At 44.3% G+C, this 23,022-nt stretch overlaps 2 protein-coding genes across 3 annotated transcripts in view; one reads left to right on the top strand and one right to left on the bottom strand.

Annotated features, from left to right (window-relative positions):
• Positions 1 to 83: 83 nt before the first annotated feature.
• impdh1a (IMP (inosine 5'-monophosphate) dehydrogenase 1a) lies at positions 84 to 15,890 on the bottom strand. Its single transcript, XM_061823984.1, has 16 exons — positions 15,839 to 15,890; positions 13,916 to 14,221; positions 12,876 to 12,974; positions 10,757 to 10,805; positions 10,217 to 10,318; positions 10,041 to 10,115; positions 7,858 to 8,064; positions 7,688 to 7,775; positions 7,423 to 7,622; positions 7,098 to 7,188; positions 6,924 to 7,019; positions 5,876 to 6,019; positions 5,472 to 5,613; positions 5,227 to 5,370; positions 3,152 to 3,235; positions 84 to 2,435 (listed from the first exon to the last, which is right to left on the bottom strand). Coding segments are annotated over exons 1-16 (1,851 nt in total). The 5' UTR covers positions 15,841 to 15,890; the 3' UTR covers positions 84 to 2,413.
• The window catches only part of frmd4a (FERM domain containing 4A), a 160,459-nt gene continuing 153,035 nt past the window's right edge, over positions 15,599 to 23,022 (top strand). Inside the window, exons 1-3 of one of the 2 annotated variants that reach the window (XM_061823979.1) lie at positions 15,599 to 15,731; positions 16,209 to 16,306; positions 19,723 to 20,261. In XM_061823979.1, the coding sequence (XP_061679963.1) occupies positions 20,217 to 20,261 (45 nt within the window). In that variant the 5' untranslated portion in view covers positions 15,599 to 15,731; positions 16,209 to 16,306; positions 19,723 to 20,216. Of the gene's footprint in view, positions 15,732 to 15,915; positions 16,104 to 16,208; positions 16,307 to 19,722; positions 20,262 to 23,022 lie in introns of those variants that run through there. The other variant, XM_061823978.1, reaches the window with a different exon arrangement.

The raw sequence follows: 23,022 nt of genomic DNA, 5'->3' as shown, positions 1-23,022 counted from the left end.
TGTAGCAATGCTTTGACTGATACTGTCAGACCAATTCACTAATGAATTTTTTTATTATACTGTATTTTTAACTCATACTCTTTGACATTTGACCTCATTTTTCTCCACAAAAGAGGCCGAATATTATAGCAGTATGACGCAGGGCAGTGAATTCTGCGAACTAAAACTACTCCAGCAAGCATGGCAGTGCAATATTGTTACATGAATAGCTGTCAAATGCCATCAATCATCAGAACAAGAGCATTTTGTCAACCAGCGTCATCTATTTAATCGAGAATAAAAGTGTATATTGCAGCAGTCGCACACACAAAACGCAGCATGTACATATTCTTACATATTTGTACAAGTTGGTTCTTTTGTTCCTTCTGTCATATTAGGGAGCCAATTTTATATAAAGCGTACACCAGACGACCCTGAGTGAAGTCAGATACTTTAGACACGGTTGGGAGAAATGACCCTGAATATGTACTAAACGGTGCAAACGAGACACCAATCAATTAATGTACATTGCTGACTTTTGTCCAAGGGTAAGCCACAAAAGTAAAAACATTGTTCCGACAAAGTGCATCTTTCTGATGCTTTCCTGTCATGATGAAATAAAATGTGAAACAGTCAAAATGCAAATGGGCTTTTTTTTGTCTTCATATGTACCCGACTTTTCAACTTCAACATGCAAAACCCACTCAGTGGACACTTACCGTAATTCCCGGCCTGGTTATAAGCCTCACCCAGTAACGGAAATACCATTTGGTACATACATATGCCGCAGATGTGTAAACGCCACAAGTGCCCACATTGAAAAATGAGATATTTACAAAGTAAGATGCTACACAGAGAGCTTAACGCTAACGCTAGCGCCGCGCTAACAGGGCCGGTTTAAAAAAAAAAAAAAAAAAAAAAAAAAACGCAATGGGAAAAATCACTGAGACACGGCAGTAACACGCTAGCGCAGCGGTAACAGGGCCAGACTGGTAAAAGTCACTTCCTCGGCACACATATTCCACCAGTCTCACTTTTACCTCTTCCCCTCGAGTGCCCCCTTGCGGCCGTTAGAAAAAAAATGCACAAATTAGCCGCATCACCGTACAAACCGCAGGCGTGTGAAAAAAGTCGCGGCTCGTAGGCCGGAAATTACGGTAATAAGGTACACCCACACAGTCCAAAGTCACGTCTCGTTATTTTGCAGTACATTTTTACACCACAGGAAACTATTAATTAAATGTATTGTTTAATGAATATATCATACGGACAAAAATAGCTTTATTCCAAATACACAGTTATTGATGCAGGTCTCAGATCGCAGTTGTTTATGTAGACCAAGGGTGGGCGACTTTTAATTTTGACGGGTGCAGTCCAGGCCATTTAAAAATGCGTTATTAGATAAATATATAGATCGATAAGTAATTAAGTCAATAAATAAAAGAGTAAAATGTTTGTTCTTTTGTAAAAGGTATTTTTTATAAAACAGTAATTTTAAATATTAATGATGTATATTACTCAACCAGTTATAAAATAAAGTCAAATAAAGATTTAATGTCTATTAAAAGTGATTTTAATGATTTTGAAATGATGTAATTACAAGAAATGAATTACAATTCAAACATCTTGCATTTGTGTTTCCGGTGCATGCATCCATCCATCCATCCATCCATCCATCCATCCATCCATGCCGCATTTGCACCTTTGCACATATTCACAACTGCAAATATTTTCATCTTTGTTTGTTTTTGACAATTAAACACACACCTGACTTCGGTGCGGGCGGCGTGGGCCCGTTTCCCGCTCATGATGGTTCTCTGGATGGACCCTGCGACCGACTGGCGACCAGTTTAGGGTGTCGACCTCCTTTTGCCCGAAGTTAGCTGGGTGAGACTCGACCCTTGTGAGGATTAGCGGCTTGGAAAATGGACGGATAGAATGCTCGACATACAGACATCAGCAATAAGAACACTTCCACTAACCAGATTTCATGGGGAAATTGATTATTTAATGCAACGACGATTACAGAATTCTTAATATAAATTTTTGGGAGGCCTGATTAAAAAAAAAAAATGTGCCCACCCCTGGTGTAGGTGTACCTTTTTTTTTTTTTTTTTTTTTTAACAGATGAGTGTGTCTAAGCTTCTTAAAGCGGAGTATACACACACACATACAGCGAAATTTAGATTTTAATGTGAGAGGCCCCACACATGATGAGGAACAAATATGGTCACATCATTAATTTACCGACTGTTTGCTCTCGAGAAAATATGGACAGACAAGTTTATGAGGGACTGAAAGCGGTGCATGTTGTCTCTAAAATAGTTATTAGAAATGGGAAGTCGAACTTGTTCACGTGCGCTGGGTGCGTCGGTTCAGCGGCGCCGGCGCGGGGACGTCCGGACCCGATCGGGCGTTTCCCTTCCCTCCGGCCTCAGTAAAGTCGCTTTTCATAACTGCAAGGGATAGAAAAATATGAGTGAAAATGAACATTTCTGCTTGTGGTAGCGACTCTCTCGGAATACTTTATATTCTAATGAAGCCCAACCTTTGTTGCCAAAGTTCAACATTCATATTATACACCAGATTGCCACGAGATGGCACCAATGCAATGTTTTTAGAAGATAGAATTTTGGCCTGTGCACAAAAAGCATTAAACCGGCAAGTTTTGAAGTGAATATTGTTGGATTGTTTGCCTCACAAATCAGAATATCAAACCACGAACATGCAGGGGTCCTCGGTATATGCTAGGGGTGTCAAACCCAATTTAGTTTGCCGGCCACACACACCCCCAATTTGATTTAAAGTGGCCCGGAAAAGAATATTCACGGTTTATCGTTTGTTTCGTGTTCCTTTTCTTTGACGATTACGCCGTGAGGAAAACTACATGGTCTGTGCCTCGGATGGATAAAGGTTGGGAAACATCAGATCAGTGAGAAATGGATTGAGGAAGAAGTAGGAGAAAAAGCAAGATGGATGATGTACTTACATGGTACAAAAGAATATCTAAAATGACAGCATGAGCAAGAGGAGGAAGAGAGAAGACAGCATGACGTTTCATGGCCATTGCATCCAGATCGGAGCGCTTAAGGTGAGTTTAAAACGGGGGTACTCAAATTGGATGAGACAAGTACACGACGGGAAAGGCGCAATGATTTGTCAAAATAATTACGAGTGAAGGCCGTGAACTCCTCCTTCCATTTGAGCAGACATCGTTCTCTTCTCAAACTTCAGCTCCCCGGAATACATCATGGACCTAGAATGAAAACCGCTCGGTATTAACACCAGGGAGGCAATTCCTGTTGCTTCTCTTTGTTTCACATTTCTACTTATACTCTAAGGGGGGGGGAAGAGATGATTTAACTCATTGACCGCTTGTGTTCTCTGACGATGTAAGATAAGTGTACACCGGGGGGGGGGGGGGGGTCTCAAACCTGGAGCCCGCGGGCCATTTGCGCCCCCCCCCCTTTTAATATGAAAGCATAACGGTAATGCGGGCCTTGAGTGGCACTTTTACAGCGTTGTGTGCGGAGCAGACCAATCCCGGTGGGATGGACGGCTATTGGGCGTGTGACATCGACCGGGCTTGATGCAAGCAGCGAAACAATTTTCAACGAGAAAGTTACAGCAGTGTTGCCAAGGAGAGTTTTTTTTATTTTTTTTGAAGAGGTTTTATACACAAGTTGTAAACACCAGCGTCCTTCATCTTATTTTGTGTTTAAAAAAAGATGTTTGACAAGATGGGATGGTTTTTAACTTCTAATTTTAATTCCAGATAACTTCATGCGTGTGTTGAGTCTGCGGCTTAGCCACAGCCAGACTCCGCCTCCAGCGGCCCCACGTTAAATTGCGTTTGAGACCCCTGGTGTAGACACTCTTCTTTCTTCAGAAAAAACATTTGTTTCACTTTTCCATTTAGTAATCAGGAGTAGAACGTGAGTCAGTTTTCACCCAAAACATTGTTTTTAGTCTCAAAAGTGGAGAAAATTACATTTTTGGGAAAATGAACACATTGAGCAGTACAATGACTCACACACTAATATTTTTCACTTCTGAGATACATGAAAGGGACATTCCGGTGGTTTGGATTAACAATGTACCAATAGGTCATGTAATAATGTACTGTATCTTGAAAATGTGAGTTAATCCTGTTTGAGAAGTTTTTTAATCGACAATTACAAATATTCGGAGGTGCCGCCATTTTGGCGAGTCACATGACCTACGTGCGCGCACCAAACCAAAGACTCGATTACACGAGACACTATTTATGCTCGGTGCCGATTTCTCGTTTTTATCCTCATCTGATGAAGAAATAGCAGTATCGGTTGATCGGGAAGACGGTGGAGTACTTCCATACACAGTCGTGAGCGGCTCGGCCGTTCGGTTGATCGGGAAGACGGAGGAATACTTCCATACAGATTTGAACCTGTAAATAATGTTTGAATATTCGGAGGGCGCTTGGGACGGAAATGACGCGGAGTCTGACGAGCGAGGTCCTCAAGCCCCGCCGGAGCTACAGCTTCATCAGATGAGGATAAAGCCAAGAAATCAGCGAATGGACTTCTGATGGCCAAATAATAATTGATTTATAGACAGATCAAATATGAAATGCAGCGCGAGTGACGCGGACCATAACGCGTCAGTGAAATTTTTTGCACCTTGGACTCCATTTGCTCCTAATTTAGATCTTCTAGTTAAAACCTGTGCTGATTTCCAATTCAAAGTGATGCAACAGGCCTCTCTTGGTCAATAGAGCGGTTTAAAAACCTGAATGTTACAGTATAGGTCGACGAAACCCTCTTACCGGAACGCCACCTCCACAAAACAAGAAGTGCGCTAAATTTTATGCCATGGACAGATCAACAATATCCAATGAGCGCAACGCACGTCATTGCTCAGTGAATTCGTTTTGATGCTGTGCCGTGAATGTTTCCACGAATTTTACCTAGCGACAAGTGATGCAAGAATCAAATTTGGAATTTTGGTAAGGTAATAAAAAAGGAATTCAGTTCCTAAATCAATTAGTATGCTAAGTGTCATCTCATGAAGCTTATATTACATTTTATTTTTCAAATGTATTTATGGTAGCCACTTGTTCCGGTCCCTTCTCTGCTGGCTTCTTAATTTCCACCAACTTGTTAATGGGACTCTTGGGCTCAAAAATGAATTCAATGACTCTAATTTTTTTATCTGCAAGAGAAATCGCATGATACCATGTACTGTATGTAAATCGGCAATTTTTCTGACCGTAGAATTGACAAACTCTTGGCGCCGATGTCCTGGCAGCCATGTTGAATGCCAGCGATGAGGTACGGCACAAACTTTTGGATGGAGCCTTTGTCTTGAACGGACCCCGATACGCCTTGAGCCACCTTCACCTTGTCTCCCTCGCTGGACACGCAAATAAAAAAAAAAGAAAAAATGTAAATGAAGAGCACCACGTGACGATGTTTGTTGCACGGGAGAGGTGACCGAGAACAACCGCGGCCCACCTAAAGTAGCGCTTCTGACTGTTGTTTTTCTCCATGGCGTCCAAGGAGCCCATTCCTCTGTACTTTTTCAAACGCACCCCGTCGGAAAAGAAATATTCTCCCGGAGCCTCCGTGGTCGCCGCCAGCAGTGAGCCCATCATCACTTGACAGCGGCAAAAAAAAAAAAAAAAAAGTCAAAAGAATACTCGATATGACTCGATACATTTATGCACCATGACAAATTCTATCTGCATTCATGAAGATATTGTCAGTTTAGTCGCTCTCTGACAGTCACAATCAGAACGCCATCGTCGCTTCGGGGCTTCTCGCAGCATTGTGTACGTGTACCTAAGGAAGTGGCTAGTGACAGGTTGTGGTCCCCCTCGGCCAGGCTACACCTCAAGTGAGTGAATTTCACGTCTCACCCGTCGATCCTCCCAGAGCCAGCGCTTTGACCACGTGTCCCACGGTCTGAATGCCGCCGTCGGCGATCACGGGCACTCCAAAGCGCCGGGCGTACTCTGCCACCTTGTACACCGATGTGCCTTGGGGCCGCCCGCACGCCATCACTGTGGAGCCAATAACAAAATGTCCGATGTGGGTAAAAAAAAAAAAAATAATTCAGCATTTCTGATAGTCAATTTTGAAACGACTCTAAACTTGATGAGCCTCACCTCAATGTGGTCTCTACGTGTTGACTAATCGAACGGGTGAATAGATGTTTAGGTTACGCGGGTGTGTGACTGTGTTCATGCGAGATGCCTGATATTGATGCTATGTTGATACTTCTTTGTCTGTTACAGATCACAGTACAGTAAATGGAATGGTGTTCTCTTTAAAGACCTTGCCGCAAGTGCCCACATTAAAACCCACGTTGAAACACGTTGAAACACGATATATTTACAAAGAAAGACGGTACACAGAGAGTTTAATGCTAGCGCCGCTGCGCTAACACTAACGCTAGCGCCGTGCTAACAGGGCCGGTTAAAAAAATATATACCGGTAAAAATCACTGAGACACAGCAGTAACACGCTAGCGCGGCGCTAGCAGGGTCAGACAGGTAAAAGTCACTTCCTCGGCACATATGTTCCACCGGTCTCACTCTTACCTTTTCCGCTCGAGTGCCCCCTTGCGGCCGTTAGAAATAATTGCACAAATTGCCGCATCACCGCATAAACCGCAGGGTTGAAAGCGTGTGAAAAAAGTCGCGGCTTATAGGCCGGAAATTATGGTACAAGACACGGTCTTGTCTCACTTTTCACTTTTTCGTCAACCCGAGCGCCGTCGTTCTGAATGTTGAGCAATCATGATGTCATCAAGCTTTGACTGAGCGGACATCTTTTGTTGCTGTGCCTGCTAGCTGGCTGCGTGTGAATAACTACGGTGTTGAGAAAATTCATTTTAATGCGTCTAAAAACACAACCGGAATGGAGTGAATATTTGCAGATGCTTCTGCACACCGTGTCATTCACCTTCCTGGGTGATGCAGATGGAGCCGCAGCCCATGCCCACCCGGAGGGCATCCACACCGGCGTCAATGAGGTTTTTAGCCTGAGCAGCTGTTACCACTGGAGGGACACAAGACGTGTGGAAAAAAAGGCCTGACGACGCTCGAGCGCGGGCGATCGCAGAGTAAACAAGCTCACCGTTTCCTCCGACCACCTGGAGTTCCGAATACTTCTGTTTGATGTAGTTTATCATGTTGATTTGATAGACCGAGTTGCCCTGGGAGGAGTCCTAGCGAGAAGGAGACGCTTAATGGGAAGGTGAGCCAGCTCTTTGATGCTGTTTCTCAAGATGTGGTGCCAGACTAAGAATACAGTATGTGGTCCCAAAGTGTCTAACGTATTCCTTCATCTGAAAAAACTTTGATAAAGAGTTCTAAAACAGGAGCAGTGTTGATTCAGGATGTTCTTCTCCACCCCATGTTGTTTTAGTCATAAACTTGATGACAGCGGCGTGGAAACCCACCAGGACCACCACGTCCACCCCCGCCTGCATGAGGAGGTCCAGTCTGTACTTGTCGTCGTCCCTGGTCCCGATGGCCGCCCCGCACAGCAGCTGCTTGCGGGAGTCCTTCGAAGCCAGGGGGTAGTCTCTGTTCTTCTTCAAGTCGGTCCTGGCGATGATGGCCACCAGTTCGTCGCTGTCGTTCACGATCGGTAGCTTACCTAAAAAAAGTGACAGTTTGGGTTCAAGTGTGGATTATTTTCCTTCCACCGTAATCCGTGTTTACCTTTTTTGCTGCGTTGTAGAATGTCATTAGCCTCTTTTAGCGTGACACCAGCGGGTGCAACAACGAGATCCTCCCTTTTTGTCATTGCCTATAAAAATGGGTCAGATTGAATCGAAATGCCGGATAAGCAGCAATTCTCCGATCTTAACGTGATAAAAATGAATACACACGTCCTCCAGGGGCCTGTCGTGGTCCTTCTCAGACAGGAAGTCAATGTCCCTGGAGGTGACGATGCCGACCAGCTTGCTCCCCATCTTGCCGGTCTCCGTAACGGGGATCCCAGAGAAACCGTGGCGGGTCTTGGCCTCGAACACGTCGCCCACGGTGTGTTGGGGGCTCATTACCACAGGGTCCGTGATGAAGCCCTGCTCAAATTTCTGAACAAAAATAAAATATTGCAAAGCAAGACGTCAGTTGTATTTAAGGCCGCACCCCAGAGAGTCATTATAAAACAACCAACACTTTCACACTCGCACCATTTGGTCAATCTTACTCAAATTTATTTTCCCTCTTGATGTGGTTCCTTTGGTCAGATGTCAAAACATAGAATCTAAGAGGTAACACACCAAGTACAGGGAGTCCTCGGTCTACGACTGAGACCTGTTCCTACAGTAGCGACTTAACTCGAATTTCAACTTAAGTCGGATTCCACCATTAAAGTCAGAATTTAAATCAAAATCAAATATATTGAAATAAACAAGCATGACTGCTGAGAGGTGGATAGAGAAGAAGAAGGGGAGGCTGTGCTTAGCTATTGCTAAAGAACCTGGTCCTCAATCCTCTCCATCTCGACCAGTCTCAAAGAACCTTGTTTTGTAATCATTGTGTCCAACGTAAGAACGGAAACCTTCACATGCGCTAAAATACGGGCTTTGTCTTTAATAACTGTCACCACGGTCGACCGACTAAAGCCTTGGTGGTGTTGGTGCCTCTCCTTTCTCCAATCATTATACGACTTTGAGCTTTGTTTCCGTGGTAACGGACTTTCTTTTGGCTGCACAAGCCTTGCTAAAAGACACAGCTTTCTTATTTGGGGCGATAACGTCTAAAAAGGAGGGCGAAAAATGCGAAGATACTCCCGGCGCACAAACACCGACCAGCATAAGCCAGACAAAATGGCGGACGGGGGAAGGTCGTTGTAAAGACAAAACGTCTTGGGTCGAGACCGTCTTAACCCGAGGACTCCCTGTGTACAAAACCATTGACTGATTTGGACTGGACAAAAAAAAAAAAAAAGTGGAAATAGTCAACAAAGGGACACTTCCTTTGCATTTCCAGGACATTGCGAGGTCATTTCACAGAAGATCCAGTTCATGTTCTGGTTCTTCTCAGTTCTGTTGGCACTCCAGGCCAAACTAGCAATAAAAGGTCACGTGAACTTGGACCGAGAACAAATGAACCGTACCCAGGACTTGAAGAAAACTGCTCAATCCAGCAGGGTTTGGAGCATTCGGACAATCATAATCAAGCCTCACTAATTAATTAACAATCTTTCTCTTGTCCCAAGCAGTTGAATGAGCCAACCCTCTTGTTTGGTTTCTTTTATAAAAGGACTGAGGAAAGCAATTTCACAACAAACCACGCCAGTTGGAAAACATGTGGTCTCAATGACTGCTCTCGACCGACAAAGCAAACAAAACCCGAGTGGGAGAACCCGTGTGGAAAAAAAAAAAGAAATCCACACGTTATTGAAACAGACCACATTTACAAAACAGGTGATTTGGACCAGACAAAACAAAACCTCACACGAAAAGTGGACAAACAGTAGTAAAGGGGATGTTTTTTCTTGGCGCTCACGTTGTAAGTTGAAATAGGCTCTGAATCCTTTTCAGGGCCACAGGTAATATGGTTGAAATACAAGCAGAAGTAAACTCGGACCTTTTTCTGATCACACTGTTGGGTCACGACTTGAAGCAAACGGGTCATTGCAACGGGGTTGGAGTTTGTTTGGAGTGTTCACAGACTTACTAATCATTTTGATTTCGCACCGAGTGCGCGCTCTCTCTCTGCTTCGAGTAGCCGATTTCCTCTTGTCACACATTTCAGAGAAAAATGAAATAGTACAGATAATCAAACCACAGCGGTTGTGCTCGCACCGGATCAAAGAAACCACAGCGATGGGGGAAAACTCACGATGATTGAAAACAGACCAAAAATTTCCTAGCACGATCGAAGCCTGCTTATTTAGACATCTGAAAAGGATCAAGGCCAGATGATTTATGTCCAGATGATGATTAAAATAGTTAAAAGTGAAAGATATCCACTGCTGGTAAATGGAGAAAAAATGTCTGACACCATCCTCAGAGTATTTTTGTATCGCACGATCGCCAACGGCTCCACGATCGTATTTTACCTTGACTTTGCGCACCTCGTTGGCCTGGAACTCGGCTGTACAGTTATGATGAATGATTCCGATCCCTCCCATCAACTGAAACCGGCCAATCGGAGACAGGCGATACTTTTTTCAGTACCAAGCAACCAGACAGAGAAAGCGGATGAACGATAACGTGCCGCACGACTGCAACTCACTGCCATAGCGATGGCCATGGATGACTCCGTGACCGTGTCCATGGGAGATGAAATGAGAGGCGTCTTCAGCGTGATCTTCCGCGTTAATGCCGACGTGAGGTCCTGCGAAACAGCGAGCAATTGATGCAATACAATGTAATTTTATCAAGCCAGACGTGCGTATTAATGCTGGGAGACGACGTTTGCCAACGCCGCATCTTCCCCGTGCACAGACCACATCGCAGAGATGCGTTTGAAAATCATTTCTTAACCAAACGCTCATTTTCTTTCGTAGCACACAATGAGCGCAAAAGCATTAGGGACCAAATTGACTCGCTCGAGGACGGGTGGCACAGGTGCGCGTTTGTTGCGCGCAGTTGCTTTCTGGCAACCACCCATGTGGTCCGTGCATGAAAAAATCAGTTTGAGGTCCCAGCAGGGTTTCGCAAAGGTGTAAACAAGGCGAGCGTAATAAACGTGCGAGAGAGGCGAACGGCACACGATGGTTCTAGAGCGTTGATGGTCAATTTCTCAGTGAGCTTAGTGGTTGCTGGTACTTACCACCTCATCAGATGTAAAATCTATGAAACCAGGCAGGATCAAGAAGTCACTGGAAGCCCAGACAAAATATAGTTTAGAAGCATTCCAGTTCGTTGATTTCATACAGCAGGGGTGTCAAACAAATTTCTCTCGAGGGCCACGTTGTAGTTATGGTTTCCCTCAGAGAGCCAGTACGAATGTGAAACCCTAAAACTATTCAATCGCCTCATCATATTTACATCAATTTATGCACTACTTTTGGAATCAAAAAAAAAAAACAAGGGTAATGACTTATTCAATTATTTTTCTTGTTTGGGAATTCAAAAATGCTTGTAATATCACAATGTTATCATTTATGGAATATGACAATTTGAAACTATGGTACAGATTTTCAGAAGAACTATGGAAGTTGACAAACTAGATTTGCCTTTGCGGGCCACATAAACTCATGTAGCAGGCGAGATATGGCCCCCGGGGCCTTGAGTTTGACACCTGTGCCATAGAGTATGTACAGTACTTGAAATGTTTAAAACATGATGGAAAATGTTTTTATTTTTTGTATACAAATACTTGAGTGTCCCACCCATCAAATGTGAAATTAAACAGCCAAGTAATTATTTTGTTATTTGCTTGTTTATGTTTGTGAATGAACCGTTCGGAATTTGATCATTTGTGCCGTCTTGATTTTTCAAATTGACAGAATCAAGTGTCCCGACATCAAACATCCACCGTTTTCAAGCAGCGGTCGGTTTACAAGGAAACACGATGCCAACTTTTTATCAGCGTCTCAGCTAAGTTGTCGGCTCGGCGGCGGGGAAATTCGGGAAATACAGCTACGAAGTTGAAAACTTGGCAACACTGAGCAGGCCAAGATCTGCAGCTGGTTGTCATGGTAACGAAAGCAATACTCGGCATTTGATGAGAAGTAATTGGCGCATACAAACCAGAGAGATTTCAGTCATACTGACAAGTGGCTATTAAAGTCCCACTGACACGAAAAGCATGATTTTTACGATGTTTTTAATAAATTTAAAAAAAAGCCAGCTGGAATGGACAGATCCGTTTTTTTCCCACCACACAACATGATTTTGACCATGAAAATCCACTCGAGGGTTTCGTTTTGGAGAAGAAACAGGAAGTGACGTTATTAGCAGACGCCCACTCAGGTGGGTTTGTGTGTTTATACCAGTTTTACCTGCGAGAATGTCGCTCTTTGTTCCTTCGTGTTCGCCAAAATGCCGGCTCGTTGTATTGCGGGATATTACTCGAACACTCGGGGGGATGGATTCGCTCTTCACACTTTTTCAAAAGACCGGGTTCGTCGTGAAAAATGGATTGCACGGGTGCAAAGGACGAGAGCTCCGTAGGTTCCAAATGACAGGTAGGTGTGTACAGAGCTATTAAAAAATTAATAGTTGTTAATATTCGTCGCTCGCATACTGTCATACAAACAGTCGGGGAGTCTGTTGTTAGTCAGAAGTGATCCGAATATCATCTACATATGGCTCAAAACGATAGGGTAATATTGCCCGGTCACTTCACTCGATTGCGAGATGTTCTCTTCTTCAAAAAGAGCTTCCGCGTCAGAAGGGGCCTCGGAAACATCCGAAAATCTCTGTTGTTCCTCCTCCCATAGCAGGTGCCAGTACGCGTTTTGTCCCAGTGTGACGTACTGTCCTCCTTGCTGCCATCATGGGACTATTATTGATGTCACTGATGTGGCTGTTATGCAGGAGTAAGATTTTGTTTACATATCAATTTCTGCTGATTTAAAACATCTTCAAATCCAAATGGAAATATTCTGCTCTGAATGTCCCCGCTTGACACTGTCAAACAGTACAATCCCGATGAAGGAAAATGGTGACGCCGTTATCATCCACACAAACACACTTAAATGCACACACACGTACATATGCGCACACGCAACCATGCTTTTAACATCCTGTCAGCACTCAGTCATCCTTGAAAGAAGCGCTACTCGAAATAATCCTCCATATAAAACCCGTGCAGATACGTTATCGGTCATAAGATTACGCAGTTAATGGAAGACGTTGCGTAACGGTGCACTTTCGTCGGCCTTCCCGCGTCAGCCGGGGAAACGTATGTCGCGCACGTGGCTGCGTTGTCGGGCATCCCTTACTTGTACGTCAGCCCGTCGCCGATCGCAAAGAGCTGTTGCGCCGTCAAGCCGTCCTCGGGAACGTAGCCCGTGCCTCCGCTGATCAAGTAGTCGGCCATGCTGAAGTTGAAGACACACAATCATGTGGACGGAACGGACGGCATATTCCCTCTGTTTGTTTGAAAATAACAGGTACCGGGGTACTTCAAGCGCCTGACTACTGCTGACCTGAACTGAAACAATGAAAAAAAACTTGGGTTTTAGACTGAAATGCACATTTTTTTATTTTGTTTGATTGTGCCACATCCTCCATCAAATCGTCACAGGAAATGCTCACAAAAACGTTCCGTCCTTGTCAATGGAAACTCCTTCTACACATTTAAGCTCAGTAGGGTAAGAGGATTTGAGTGCGTGATAAACGGACTTCTGAAACAAACCATGTTGGAAAGTTCACTGTTGACGCAAGTGTTTCCCCAAATATAGGACTGGAACCCCAAAATGGGTCCCAGCCCAATTATTAATAGGGAGCTGATTGTCAAGAATAACGTGCTTGTATTGACCAATAAGCGTTTTATTAATGCTGTGGAAATACTCTAACTTCCTTTCATTCTCTATACTGTTGTTCCTCACGAGGGTCATCTGTGAACTGAAGACTCACAAGGCAGATGTGGAAAGACGACCACTCGCAGTCATGTTTCTATCTACGGACAGTTAAGGAGTTTCAGAAGAAGCGAACTTGCATTTTTCTGGAATGCGTGAGGAAGCCAGAATACCCGAAAAAAACAACAACAACCGAACAAAAACTAAAACAATGTGAGCCTCAAAACTTGGTTTACTGGTACCAGGAACCTCAGAACCGTGAAAAACGTGTGCTAACCAAATCTGACTTAGATATGACGGCCACATACCTCAACATTCTGATTATGGCTAAGCGTGACACAAATGAATATTCGGGTTTTAGGGAAGAAACAGGTGTCTAATTCTCGATGGAAAAAGTTGATGTACATCTCGGTGCAAAGTTTTGTTCAGGTCAGTCAGTGCAGTTTCATAGTCAGACTAACCTCTCTGGTTCATACCCGGCTTGGATACGCGTGGCGCTGTACCGCTGCGCAGCAGTCTCGTGGCCGTGGCCGTGCGCCGTGGAGTGGACGTGGGCACCGTAGAGGTGGACCTGCTCCCCATCTCTGCTGGGCAGCCGAGGCCGCGCCGGTTCCATATCCCCCACGATCCTCCGGTAGTCAATCTGGTAGTTGTCCCTCTCCCCCTCCCCGAAGCGTTCGTAATTATGACCCTCCATGTCCAGGAATTCCAGGGCTACGACTTGAAACGGTCCGTTCAGGAATCGCCGACTTGGAAACAAAGTCACCCTGTCCCAATTAGAAGCAACCGTTCACAGTCTTCGCTTGGAGTGCATGCTCACACAAACGCCTTTCAGACACACCTGACATGGGCTGACGCTGTCCTGTCATCTGTTTCGCTGCCATCGCAGCAGAAACCCCAAAGGCAAAACGGGATTTTCAGGGAAAAGTGACGATTTCTAAGGTAGAGTCAAAGTTCTTTAAAAACAAAAATAGTCAAGTCTTCCAGCGCTCATCCTTCAAGCTTCTAGGGAAGCCTTTCAAGTTGTTTATGACCAAGGTGCACCATGTTTACTTGCCGAAAGTTCCCTGCGGTATGACCAGCATCTGGGGATGGGTGTTAACTCTTAGGTAGCAGAGACCTGTCCTCCCTTGAGGCCCCCCCACCCAGCCGCCGAACGCAGTGCTAATTGGTTGTTCCAAAGGTTATTCCGATGCCCAACCTTCTCGCCACCGTTTTCCTGGAGCAGCAGAGCTTAAGTCTGTTTCTGACAGTAGCGGACGTCACTCTGCCTCAAAGAGGATTGGGAGCATTAATACAGGACGGGGTGGCGCGAGGTGGGCGTGCAGGGTGGAGTGAGGCGGCTGTGCTGACAGAGAGAGCGAAAGAAGGCAGTCAAGAAGACACTTTAACCCCCTCCTGGGGATTAGTTTCGTGTGAATGTGCATGTTTATGCCAAGCTCAAGGAGACGGCTCTGTGAATGAGACCAAGGTCAAATCCCACATTGATGTTCGCCAGCAACCCTTGACTCTGCTTGAGGCAGAAAGAGCCTCAATTGAGTTGTGTGTAGTGTAGAGGTTTTAAGACTTTTGTGTTAAAAGATAGAAGGTTTTTTTTTTTTTTGCAAGACTCATTCGCTAATTAATTATATTGTCATGAGTCGCACTGATGGTCACCAATCAAGTTAAACATCAAAGTGTAACAGTAGCACTGTATGTATTTATATTGACCTGGATGCCCTCGACACCATCATCTGCAGGTGACTGACTGACTGCTTGTGACAGTTACCCAGGGATTGAACCAGAAAAGCCTCTTACTCTACTTTCTCTCTCTCTCTCTCTCTCTCTCTCTCTCTCTCTCTCTCTCTCATCAAAATAATAATAATAACATTGACTGCCATTTATGGTTGGCAAGTTTGTGGCAGGAGTGAGCCACAACTCTCTGATACTGTTAAAAATAATTGGAAAGTCGACATTTTAACAACACAACATAACAGTGCATTGTCCAAAGACTAATAATAATAATAATAACAATCATAATAATATTAAGACATGTCTGAGGTGGAAGGAAGTAGCAAAGGATCAAAGGCATAAAAGCAGGTTCATGCAAAGATGGAAGGATGGAAGTAAGCATACAGCATAAAAGAGCAATTTGAGGTATTCTTTGAGTCTGAAGATTCTGGACAAACTCTTCTAGCACTTTGCTTTTTCTAGGACTCACTCATGTTATGATTATAAAAATATCTTATCCTTGTATCTTGTTAAATGTTTTTTTTTTTTTACAAGCCATTTTAAAAGGTAAAATAGTTTCCATGTGTTATATCTTTACCAAATAATACTAGCTGTTTAAAATGTCCGGTGTTATTAACTATATTCTGTGGTGTATAAATTTCATATTGACTTACATTTTTGTCGCGTTGATGTATATGAATATAATTTAGTCGAACGTGTTTATATACATTTCACACAGGCATTTGGGACAGCTTCGGGGTCCTTCGGGTTAAAGAACTGAAACAACAAAAAAATTCCATGATGCAAATTTGATGACATTTACCTTTGCGGCTGCATTCCAGATGAATAAAACTACCAAAATAAATAAGTGTCCATAACGACGTGAGAAGGTGGCAACTTGTTCTAAATTAACAACAATGTCATCCTGCTGTTAATGTGGTACGTCACATGGAAAATAGCCACTTGTTGCCTGCTTAAATACTGAGTAACAATTTCTCACTATAATTATGTTTCCCTTTTTTTTTTTTTTTTTTTTTTTTTTAGCGACGAGAGTGAATACACTAAAAACTGCCTGTGAGACCGACAACGAACCCTCCAAAAAAGGACTCTTGCTCTGCAGTACCATCGCCTGTTGAACTCAGGTACAGCATCTTCTATTTTGCTTTGATAAAAACGACACTCCATTAAAACCGCTGTAAAAACATTTCTGGACATGAAGGCCAAAAAGGAGTCGGGATCTTAACGGTGCATTTAAAAAAAAAATGTTTTGTTGTTGTTGTTTTTATATTGTTGAATTCGAGTTTAAAACTTTCAGAACTTTCTTTTTATTTTTAAAAAAATCGAGTATCATTGGAAAGGTGGATAACACAGAAGGACACTGGCTATAACATTCATACATTCTTTTTCCGTACCGCTTATCCTCACCACTGGGTCGTGGGCTTTATGGAGGCTATCGCTGCTGACGCTGGGTGAGAGGCTTGGCACCCAGAACTGGTCACCGGTCAATGGACCTTTCCGACCTGTCAATCACTTGGATAATAATAGCCAATCAGATAACCACATTTTCTTAACCCCTGGCTTGACACGTCCCTGCCGCCATGTTGTCTCACTAGCAATACTGGTTGTCAGTACCGTGCGCTTGAAAAAGTGAATGCTACGAAGAAAATGGTCCTCAGATGCGCTTGGGGAACGTGCAATTCTGATGAAAGCTATCCTGCTAGCCTACAAGAGCCCCGCTCGATTCATTTTCCAAAGCCTAAAACACAGTTGACCAAGTGTCTACGATGGATTAAGGCTTGCGGAACCGCACACGTGCAACTAAATGTGAACAATGTCAACAAACACAAGGCTGTATGTTCCAAGGTAAGTGAGGGAGAAGTGTCTTCTCTGAGATTGATTGAATTATTGTCAGTGCTTTATACATTGCAGGAAAACAACTTTCATTTCCTTAGCGTATCACTGGCCTGTGTGTCATGTTTTATGCCAAAGAGTCGGGTTAGTGATACATAAATGCGCGATGTCATGCAAGAGAAATGTCGATTTGCCAATTTCCATCACATCGGACTTTAAGACAGAGCACCGGGTTCCATTACGAGCCAAGTCAAATGAATACACTCACTCACAATGATATTACTCGTGATCTTTCCAAGTAAAAAGTACTCTCCCTGCTTTACATGTGCAGTACGATTCCACTAATTTACCCTGTTGGATTTCAATATGAAGTTTGTGAGGCGTCAAATCTTTTTTGCACCGATCAGCAACATTTCGCTGTAACTCTGACATTGCGTCCTGCTCCGTCCAAAATCTTAATTCGGTGTACATATCCGTGCGTGAAATTGTTGAGACCTCTCTCTCGAACTCTCTTGGACAAATCTGATGCATTTGGCAAAAAAACGTACCGCGATAATATCTGGAATACGCGATAATCAACTTCAAACCTGTTCTGTTCAGTCGCCATTTTGGAAGCTTGTGGGACATGGCAACTGTAGCTAAGGGGGCGTAGCGTAAGATCGCCAGTCGGAAAGGTCCATTACAGGGAACACATATAGAGACAACCATTCACACACACATTTCACCTATATTTACACGCAATTTAGAGTCTTCAATTAACCTACCATGCATGTTTTTGGGATGTGGGAGGAAACCGGAGTACTCGGAGAAAACCCACGAACATGCAAACTCCACACAGGCGTGGCCAGTTCTGAATTCTGGTCCTCAGAACTGTGAAGCAGTTGTGCTAAGCCGCTGATGTTGAAACCTGACCCAAAGTTTTTAAAAAGGCGAATTCATATCCTGTAATGCACAAGTGGCTTTTGGGTGATAAGTGATCAAACAGCTGCACGTGTGGGTCTCGAGTCTAGACCCTAGACGCCGAATCCCCAGTCTGTCACGCATGAAGCTACCATTATTGGTAATGTTTAATTCAGGATATGCATATTTTAAAAGCAAGCCGGCACCTCCTTCCAGCGTTATTGCGTGTTCAGAATAAAGTAAAAAGAGCACTCATCACCAGAACGATTACGCTCATTCATCACGGCGTCACCGCCTTCCCACCGACCTCGACTTCTGTCTCGTCCCTTTCATGCGTGTTTATCAGCGCCGACGCTGTTGTTTAAATTATTCACGTCCAGCAGCGCTTGTCTGAGGACTCCCAATCACGCACAGGTGATTGTAGACGACCTCAACTGTGGATCCACATTTGCACATATGCATTCACTCAAAATTTTTGAAATGTAACAGACGAATCACTGATTCGTATTCAGTTAATGGAGAGTCAGTTTAATCTAAAAGATTGTTTGCAACCATCGTATGAATAGCCTGAATGTGGCATGTAGTTGTACACGAAGCAGCCTGTGAAGTGTACAGTAGAAAGTATCAAACGAACAGCACTTTATATTAATCGGTACCTACCAAGTCACTCTCATTTGCAAAGTTGGTGAGTACAACTTTACTCCCTGTGGTGTGAATATTATTCACCAGTCCTTATTTTAAATGTGTTCTTGTTTAATTAAGAAAAGAAAGCCAAACGGACAACAATAATCAGTTAATAAACAGATTGGAAATGAGATGGAACAATTGATATTATTGATTGATTGATATCTATATCAGATAGCTTCTTCTTCTTTTCCTTTCGGCTTGTCCCGTTAGGGGTGGCCACAGCGTGTCATCTTTTTCCATCTTCGCCTATCTCCTGCATCTTCCTCTCTAACACCCACTGTCCTCATGTCCTCCCTCACGACATCCATCCACCTTTTCTTTGGTCTTCCTGTCTCTTGCTCTCTTCCCTGGTAGCTCCATCCTTACCATTCTCCTACCAATTTCCTCACTCTCGCGCCTCTGGACATGTCCAAACCATCCAAGTCTGCTCTCTCTACACTTGTCTCCAAAAAATCCAACTTTGGCTGTCCCTCTAATGAGCTCATTTCTAATCCTATCCAACCTGCTCACTCCGAGCGAGAACCTCAACATCTTCATTTCTGCCACCTCCAGTTCTGCTTCCTGTTGTCTCTTCGGTGCCACCGTCTCTAATCCGTGCATCATGGTCGGCAACAGTATGGTTTCACGCCTAGAAAGAGTACCACAGATGCATTATTTGCCTTGAGTATGCTAATTGGAAAGTACAGAGAAAGTCAGAAGGAGCTACATCGTGTCTTTGTGGATCGAGAGAAATTCCATGACAGAGTACCAAGAGAGGAACTGTGGTTCTGTATGCGCAAGTCTGGTGTGGCGGACAAATACGTTAGAATAGTACAAGACATGTATGAGGGCAGCAGAACAGTGGTGAGGTGTGCGACAGCCCTAAATACTCAAAAATACAGACACAATGTACAGTAACAAAGTGTCTGTACATTGTTACTTCTCTCCAATTTCACTGCGCTTAGGTGTGCATTACTGCTACTGCAAGGCACCGCGTCGACAGGCGCAGTCTCTTCTCTCTCTCTTTCTCTCACTCTCTCTCTCACTCTCTACCATCATTTATTATCAGCGCACCGCGGACCTCTGTCACCATCTTTCTGCTTGTGTCTAGAAAGGTGATCCTCTGTCTTTCCCACCACAGAGGGCCAGGAAGGAGATGGAGAAGGCAGAGTTTCAAAGCCACGTGCGGGACTGAATTTGCTTTGTGCTGTGTAAGGTGAGCAAAAACAAAAGGAAAAAAGGAGACACCAGGCAGGAGGAATCAGAAGGTAGGGAGAGTTTTGAGCGCTCCAGAGTCATTGAGGTTCGGGGGAGGGGGTGCGTCGGGGTATCAAAAAGTGAAAAGGAGGAGTCGTGAGGCGTGCGGGGAGGAAAATCCAACCCTGGAAGGAAGAGGAGGAATCGCTTCCCGGTGAAGAGTCGCAGTGAACCACAGACTCTCCAGAGACTCGCTTTGCAATCGGAAGCTGTCTGCGGCACTCACTGACTGACAGAAGGAGGAAGAAGAAGAGGAGGAGGAGGAGGTGAGAGCCAAGTGTGAAGACCAGTATCTTCATCTGGACTGAGAGCAGAGACTGAACAGAAGAGCGTAAGAGTGTCCTCGTTAAGGAAATTAACACCAAGAAGAATTGGATCATGGCTGTCCCGCTCATTCCCGAATCAGCTGTGTGTTTGCTCATGGTGAGTCTCCCGGGGGTACGGTATTTTCGCCGCCTTTTGTACTGCAAATTTCTTTCGTGAATCTTTCTGAAACCGCGATTAAAGATGACGATGCCCCCCCCCCCCCTCCCGCTTACTATCATCCATCGATTTATTCTTCTTTCCTCTAACTTCCCAGTTGCAAAGGTGCGGAGTTTTGCGTACGACTTGTAAAAAGTCGAGCTTTTGTCTGGCTGCCCCACATGGTCATGCGGTGCGGCGTGGCGGACTCTGGTTTCAAATGTGATGTCTGCATTGGGGATTTGTCGTCCCTTGCGCTAATACCTCGTGTGAGTAAAGTGCGTTGTTTTGTTTTCCCTCACCGCACAGGAATCTCATTGACAAGAAACAGAGCGAGCGGCCTGACCTGCTTCAGCGCTGACCATAGAGACCAATTATGTAGATAGAAATGCACAACATGTGTAAAAGCATTCAAGTCCACTCTGTGGAAAACCCGGCGAAACAATAACACAGCGTGGCTGCGCTGCATGCTAACGACGCTTTTCATGCCGTCGTGTCCAGAAGCCCATAATTGCCATTCCACTGAGTAGAAGACGGCACGCTCTGCTCGTTCTCATTCTATAGCGTTGCCATTCGGCGCAAGGGGAGTCATGCATCACTGCACTACCTGCTTTCTCCACCTGTGATGGCTGTCTGTTACTATGGCGATGGGCCAGGGGAGAGCAGGAATGATGGAAGCGGTGGCGGGAGGAAAGTGAAAGGGCAAATGTGAGCGATGGGCTAGGGCAGAACGTGGAGGAGAAGGTGAAGAAAAATAGGTTGAAGCCGCCCTCATTTCCATAAAATGTGGACAATTATTGTCACCTTGAGCCCGCAGGCCGATGCTCTCGAGTCTTGGATGCCATTATTTCACGTTGCTAACAGTTTGTGTCCCTCGCAGGCATGTGCATTGATATCTTTGGGAACAGGGACCCATGCCAAAAAGGGCACCCATTGCAAAAATTATTCATACACCGAAGATTTTACTGATTCATTTCTGTTAACACAATCAACACAGTCAATAATACAGCTCGTAACTGAAGGAGGCGAAAGGACGCTCAAGTGGATAAAGTAAAAAGTGAACACACCCTTGTTCAAAAGATTTCTTTGCTGACTGGCTTGAAACAACTAAATTGTCCTGTTCCTGTGAGTCGAACTAGATGGGCTTTCACTTGCATAGTGCTTTTCTACCTTCAAGGCACAACATTCAAAGTGCTTCAAAACTTTCCTGAATCCCTGACTGATGCTGCGGCATCAGGAGGAACTGCGAGTTCGGTATCTTGCTCAGGGAAACTTGGAAATGGTCACAGTGGCCGGTTATGGAAGCCACAGGTTTTGGGTTAAGAGACGACTGAGTAGCGGAGCCATGACATCTTGATTTCTGCCTCGTGATGCTTTCCAGAAAACGTAAAAGGTCAGACATTTCCAACTTTCGACCAGGCAGTGTGCATGAGCAGGATTTCTACCAGGGCGTTACATGGATTTAAAACATCATTTGAAATACTGTACCACATAAACTATAGTTGCCAGGTCGCTGAAGGCAGATTGGCGTACTTGCCTGCCTTCTCTCCAGCCAGTGTGGGTTCAATTGCCTCTCAGTGTGAACGTGAGCGTTAATGGCCGTTTGTCTCTTGTCTGTCCTTTGAATGACTCGCGACCAGTCCAGGGCATCGTCAGTATTTTTCCCCCTGTCAGCGGTGACCATGAAGTAGTATCAAAAATGAATGGATGAATACATTTACCAGTACTTATTGCTTATGTAGGATACCAAGAACCCGTTTCTTTGTGTCGTCATTATGTAAAATGACAAAAAAAAAGAATGAGACTGCCAACGATAAAGTTAGAACTTTTAAGTGCTTAATGATCAAGTTCTTTTCCCCCAAGCGTCTGGAGTACAGCAGCGAGTTACCAAATGTGACTCTTAGCCCTAGAAAGAACTCCACAGCTCCTGTCTTGTGTGTCCTGAACTAAACTTCTTTGCTCTTAGCCCTCTTATTTGGAATCACTATTGATTATTATTCCAACTAATTTTCAGGGGTCTCAACAGTCCCGAAAAGAAACCAGTTTGGTATATGTGTTGTTGACCTGAATATGAAATATGATAGACATCTTTCTCATAACAGGATGCGCATTATAATCTCACGGGTCGAGGCCCGATATCGAACAGGGATTCAGACATTTTGGGGTGATTTCCAGGGCGTGTACTTTAAAAAAACAAAAACTGTCCATAGGGAATTTGTCCAAATAAGGCCCGATTGGAAGCAGGTATTCAAGTCAGATTAGTGAGCCTAATCTACAGTTTTTGTTTTGTTTTGCCTACACCGATTAATTTTGTCTTTAGCTATCTCAGAGTGGCAACTTTTCACTCATCACCTCTCCATTTCCATTTCTGGATTTCCTTGAAATCACTTCCCATCAACCAGATTCAGTGCTTGGCACCATGCATCCCAACGTGCGCATCAGTAGCTCTTAAATGTTGCTGTGCGTTAAAGTAAATAACGCTAAATCATCGAGAAGCCGGGTCATCGGTTCCAAAACCCCACAACATTCGGAGCTTGAACCTACCTGAATTATTAATGAGGGTTTATTTGCTTTATGTGTGCGTCGATGCATGGATGTGTGAGCCCTGAATAGTATTGATTATTCTGCCTGCGCCTGTGTGTCTGTGTATTAATATTGCAAGTGAATAATTGAGGATCTCCTGTGGCTGTGAGTCCAACCGGGAGCTGCTGTAAATACTTTG

This window comes from Syngnathoides biaculeatus, chromosome 6 (genome assembly GCF_019802595.1).
Source record: "Syngnathoides biaculeatus isolate LvHL_M chromosome 6, ASM1980259v1, whole genome shotgun sequence".
Lineage (NCBI taxonomy): Eukaryota > Metazoa > Chordata > Actinopteri > Syngnathiformes > Syngnathidae > Syngnathoides > Syngnathoides biaculeatus.
The sequence above is the reverse complement of the archived record's forward strand: the minus strand, read 5'-3'. Positions and strand labels throughout refer to the sequence as shown.

Coding starts and splice junctions, on each gene's coding strand:
- impdh1a (XM_061823984.1), bottom strand. Junction 10,116..10,216: donor CCATGGCCATCGCTATGGCA/GTGAGTTGCAGT, acceptor GGCCGGTTTCAG/TTGATGGGAGGGATCGGAAT. Junction 7,776..7,857: donor ACGACAGGCCCCTGGAGGAC/GTGTGTATTCAT, acceptor CCATTTTTATAG/GCAATGACAAAAAGGGAGGA.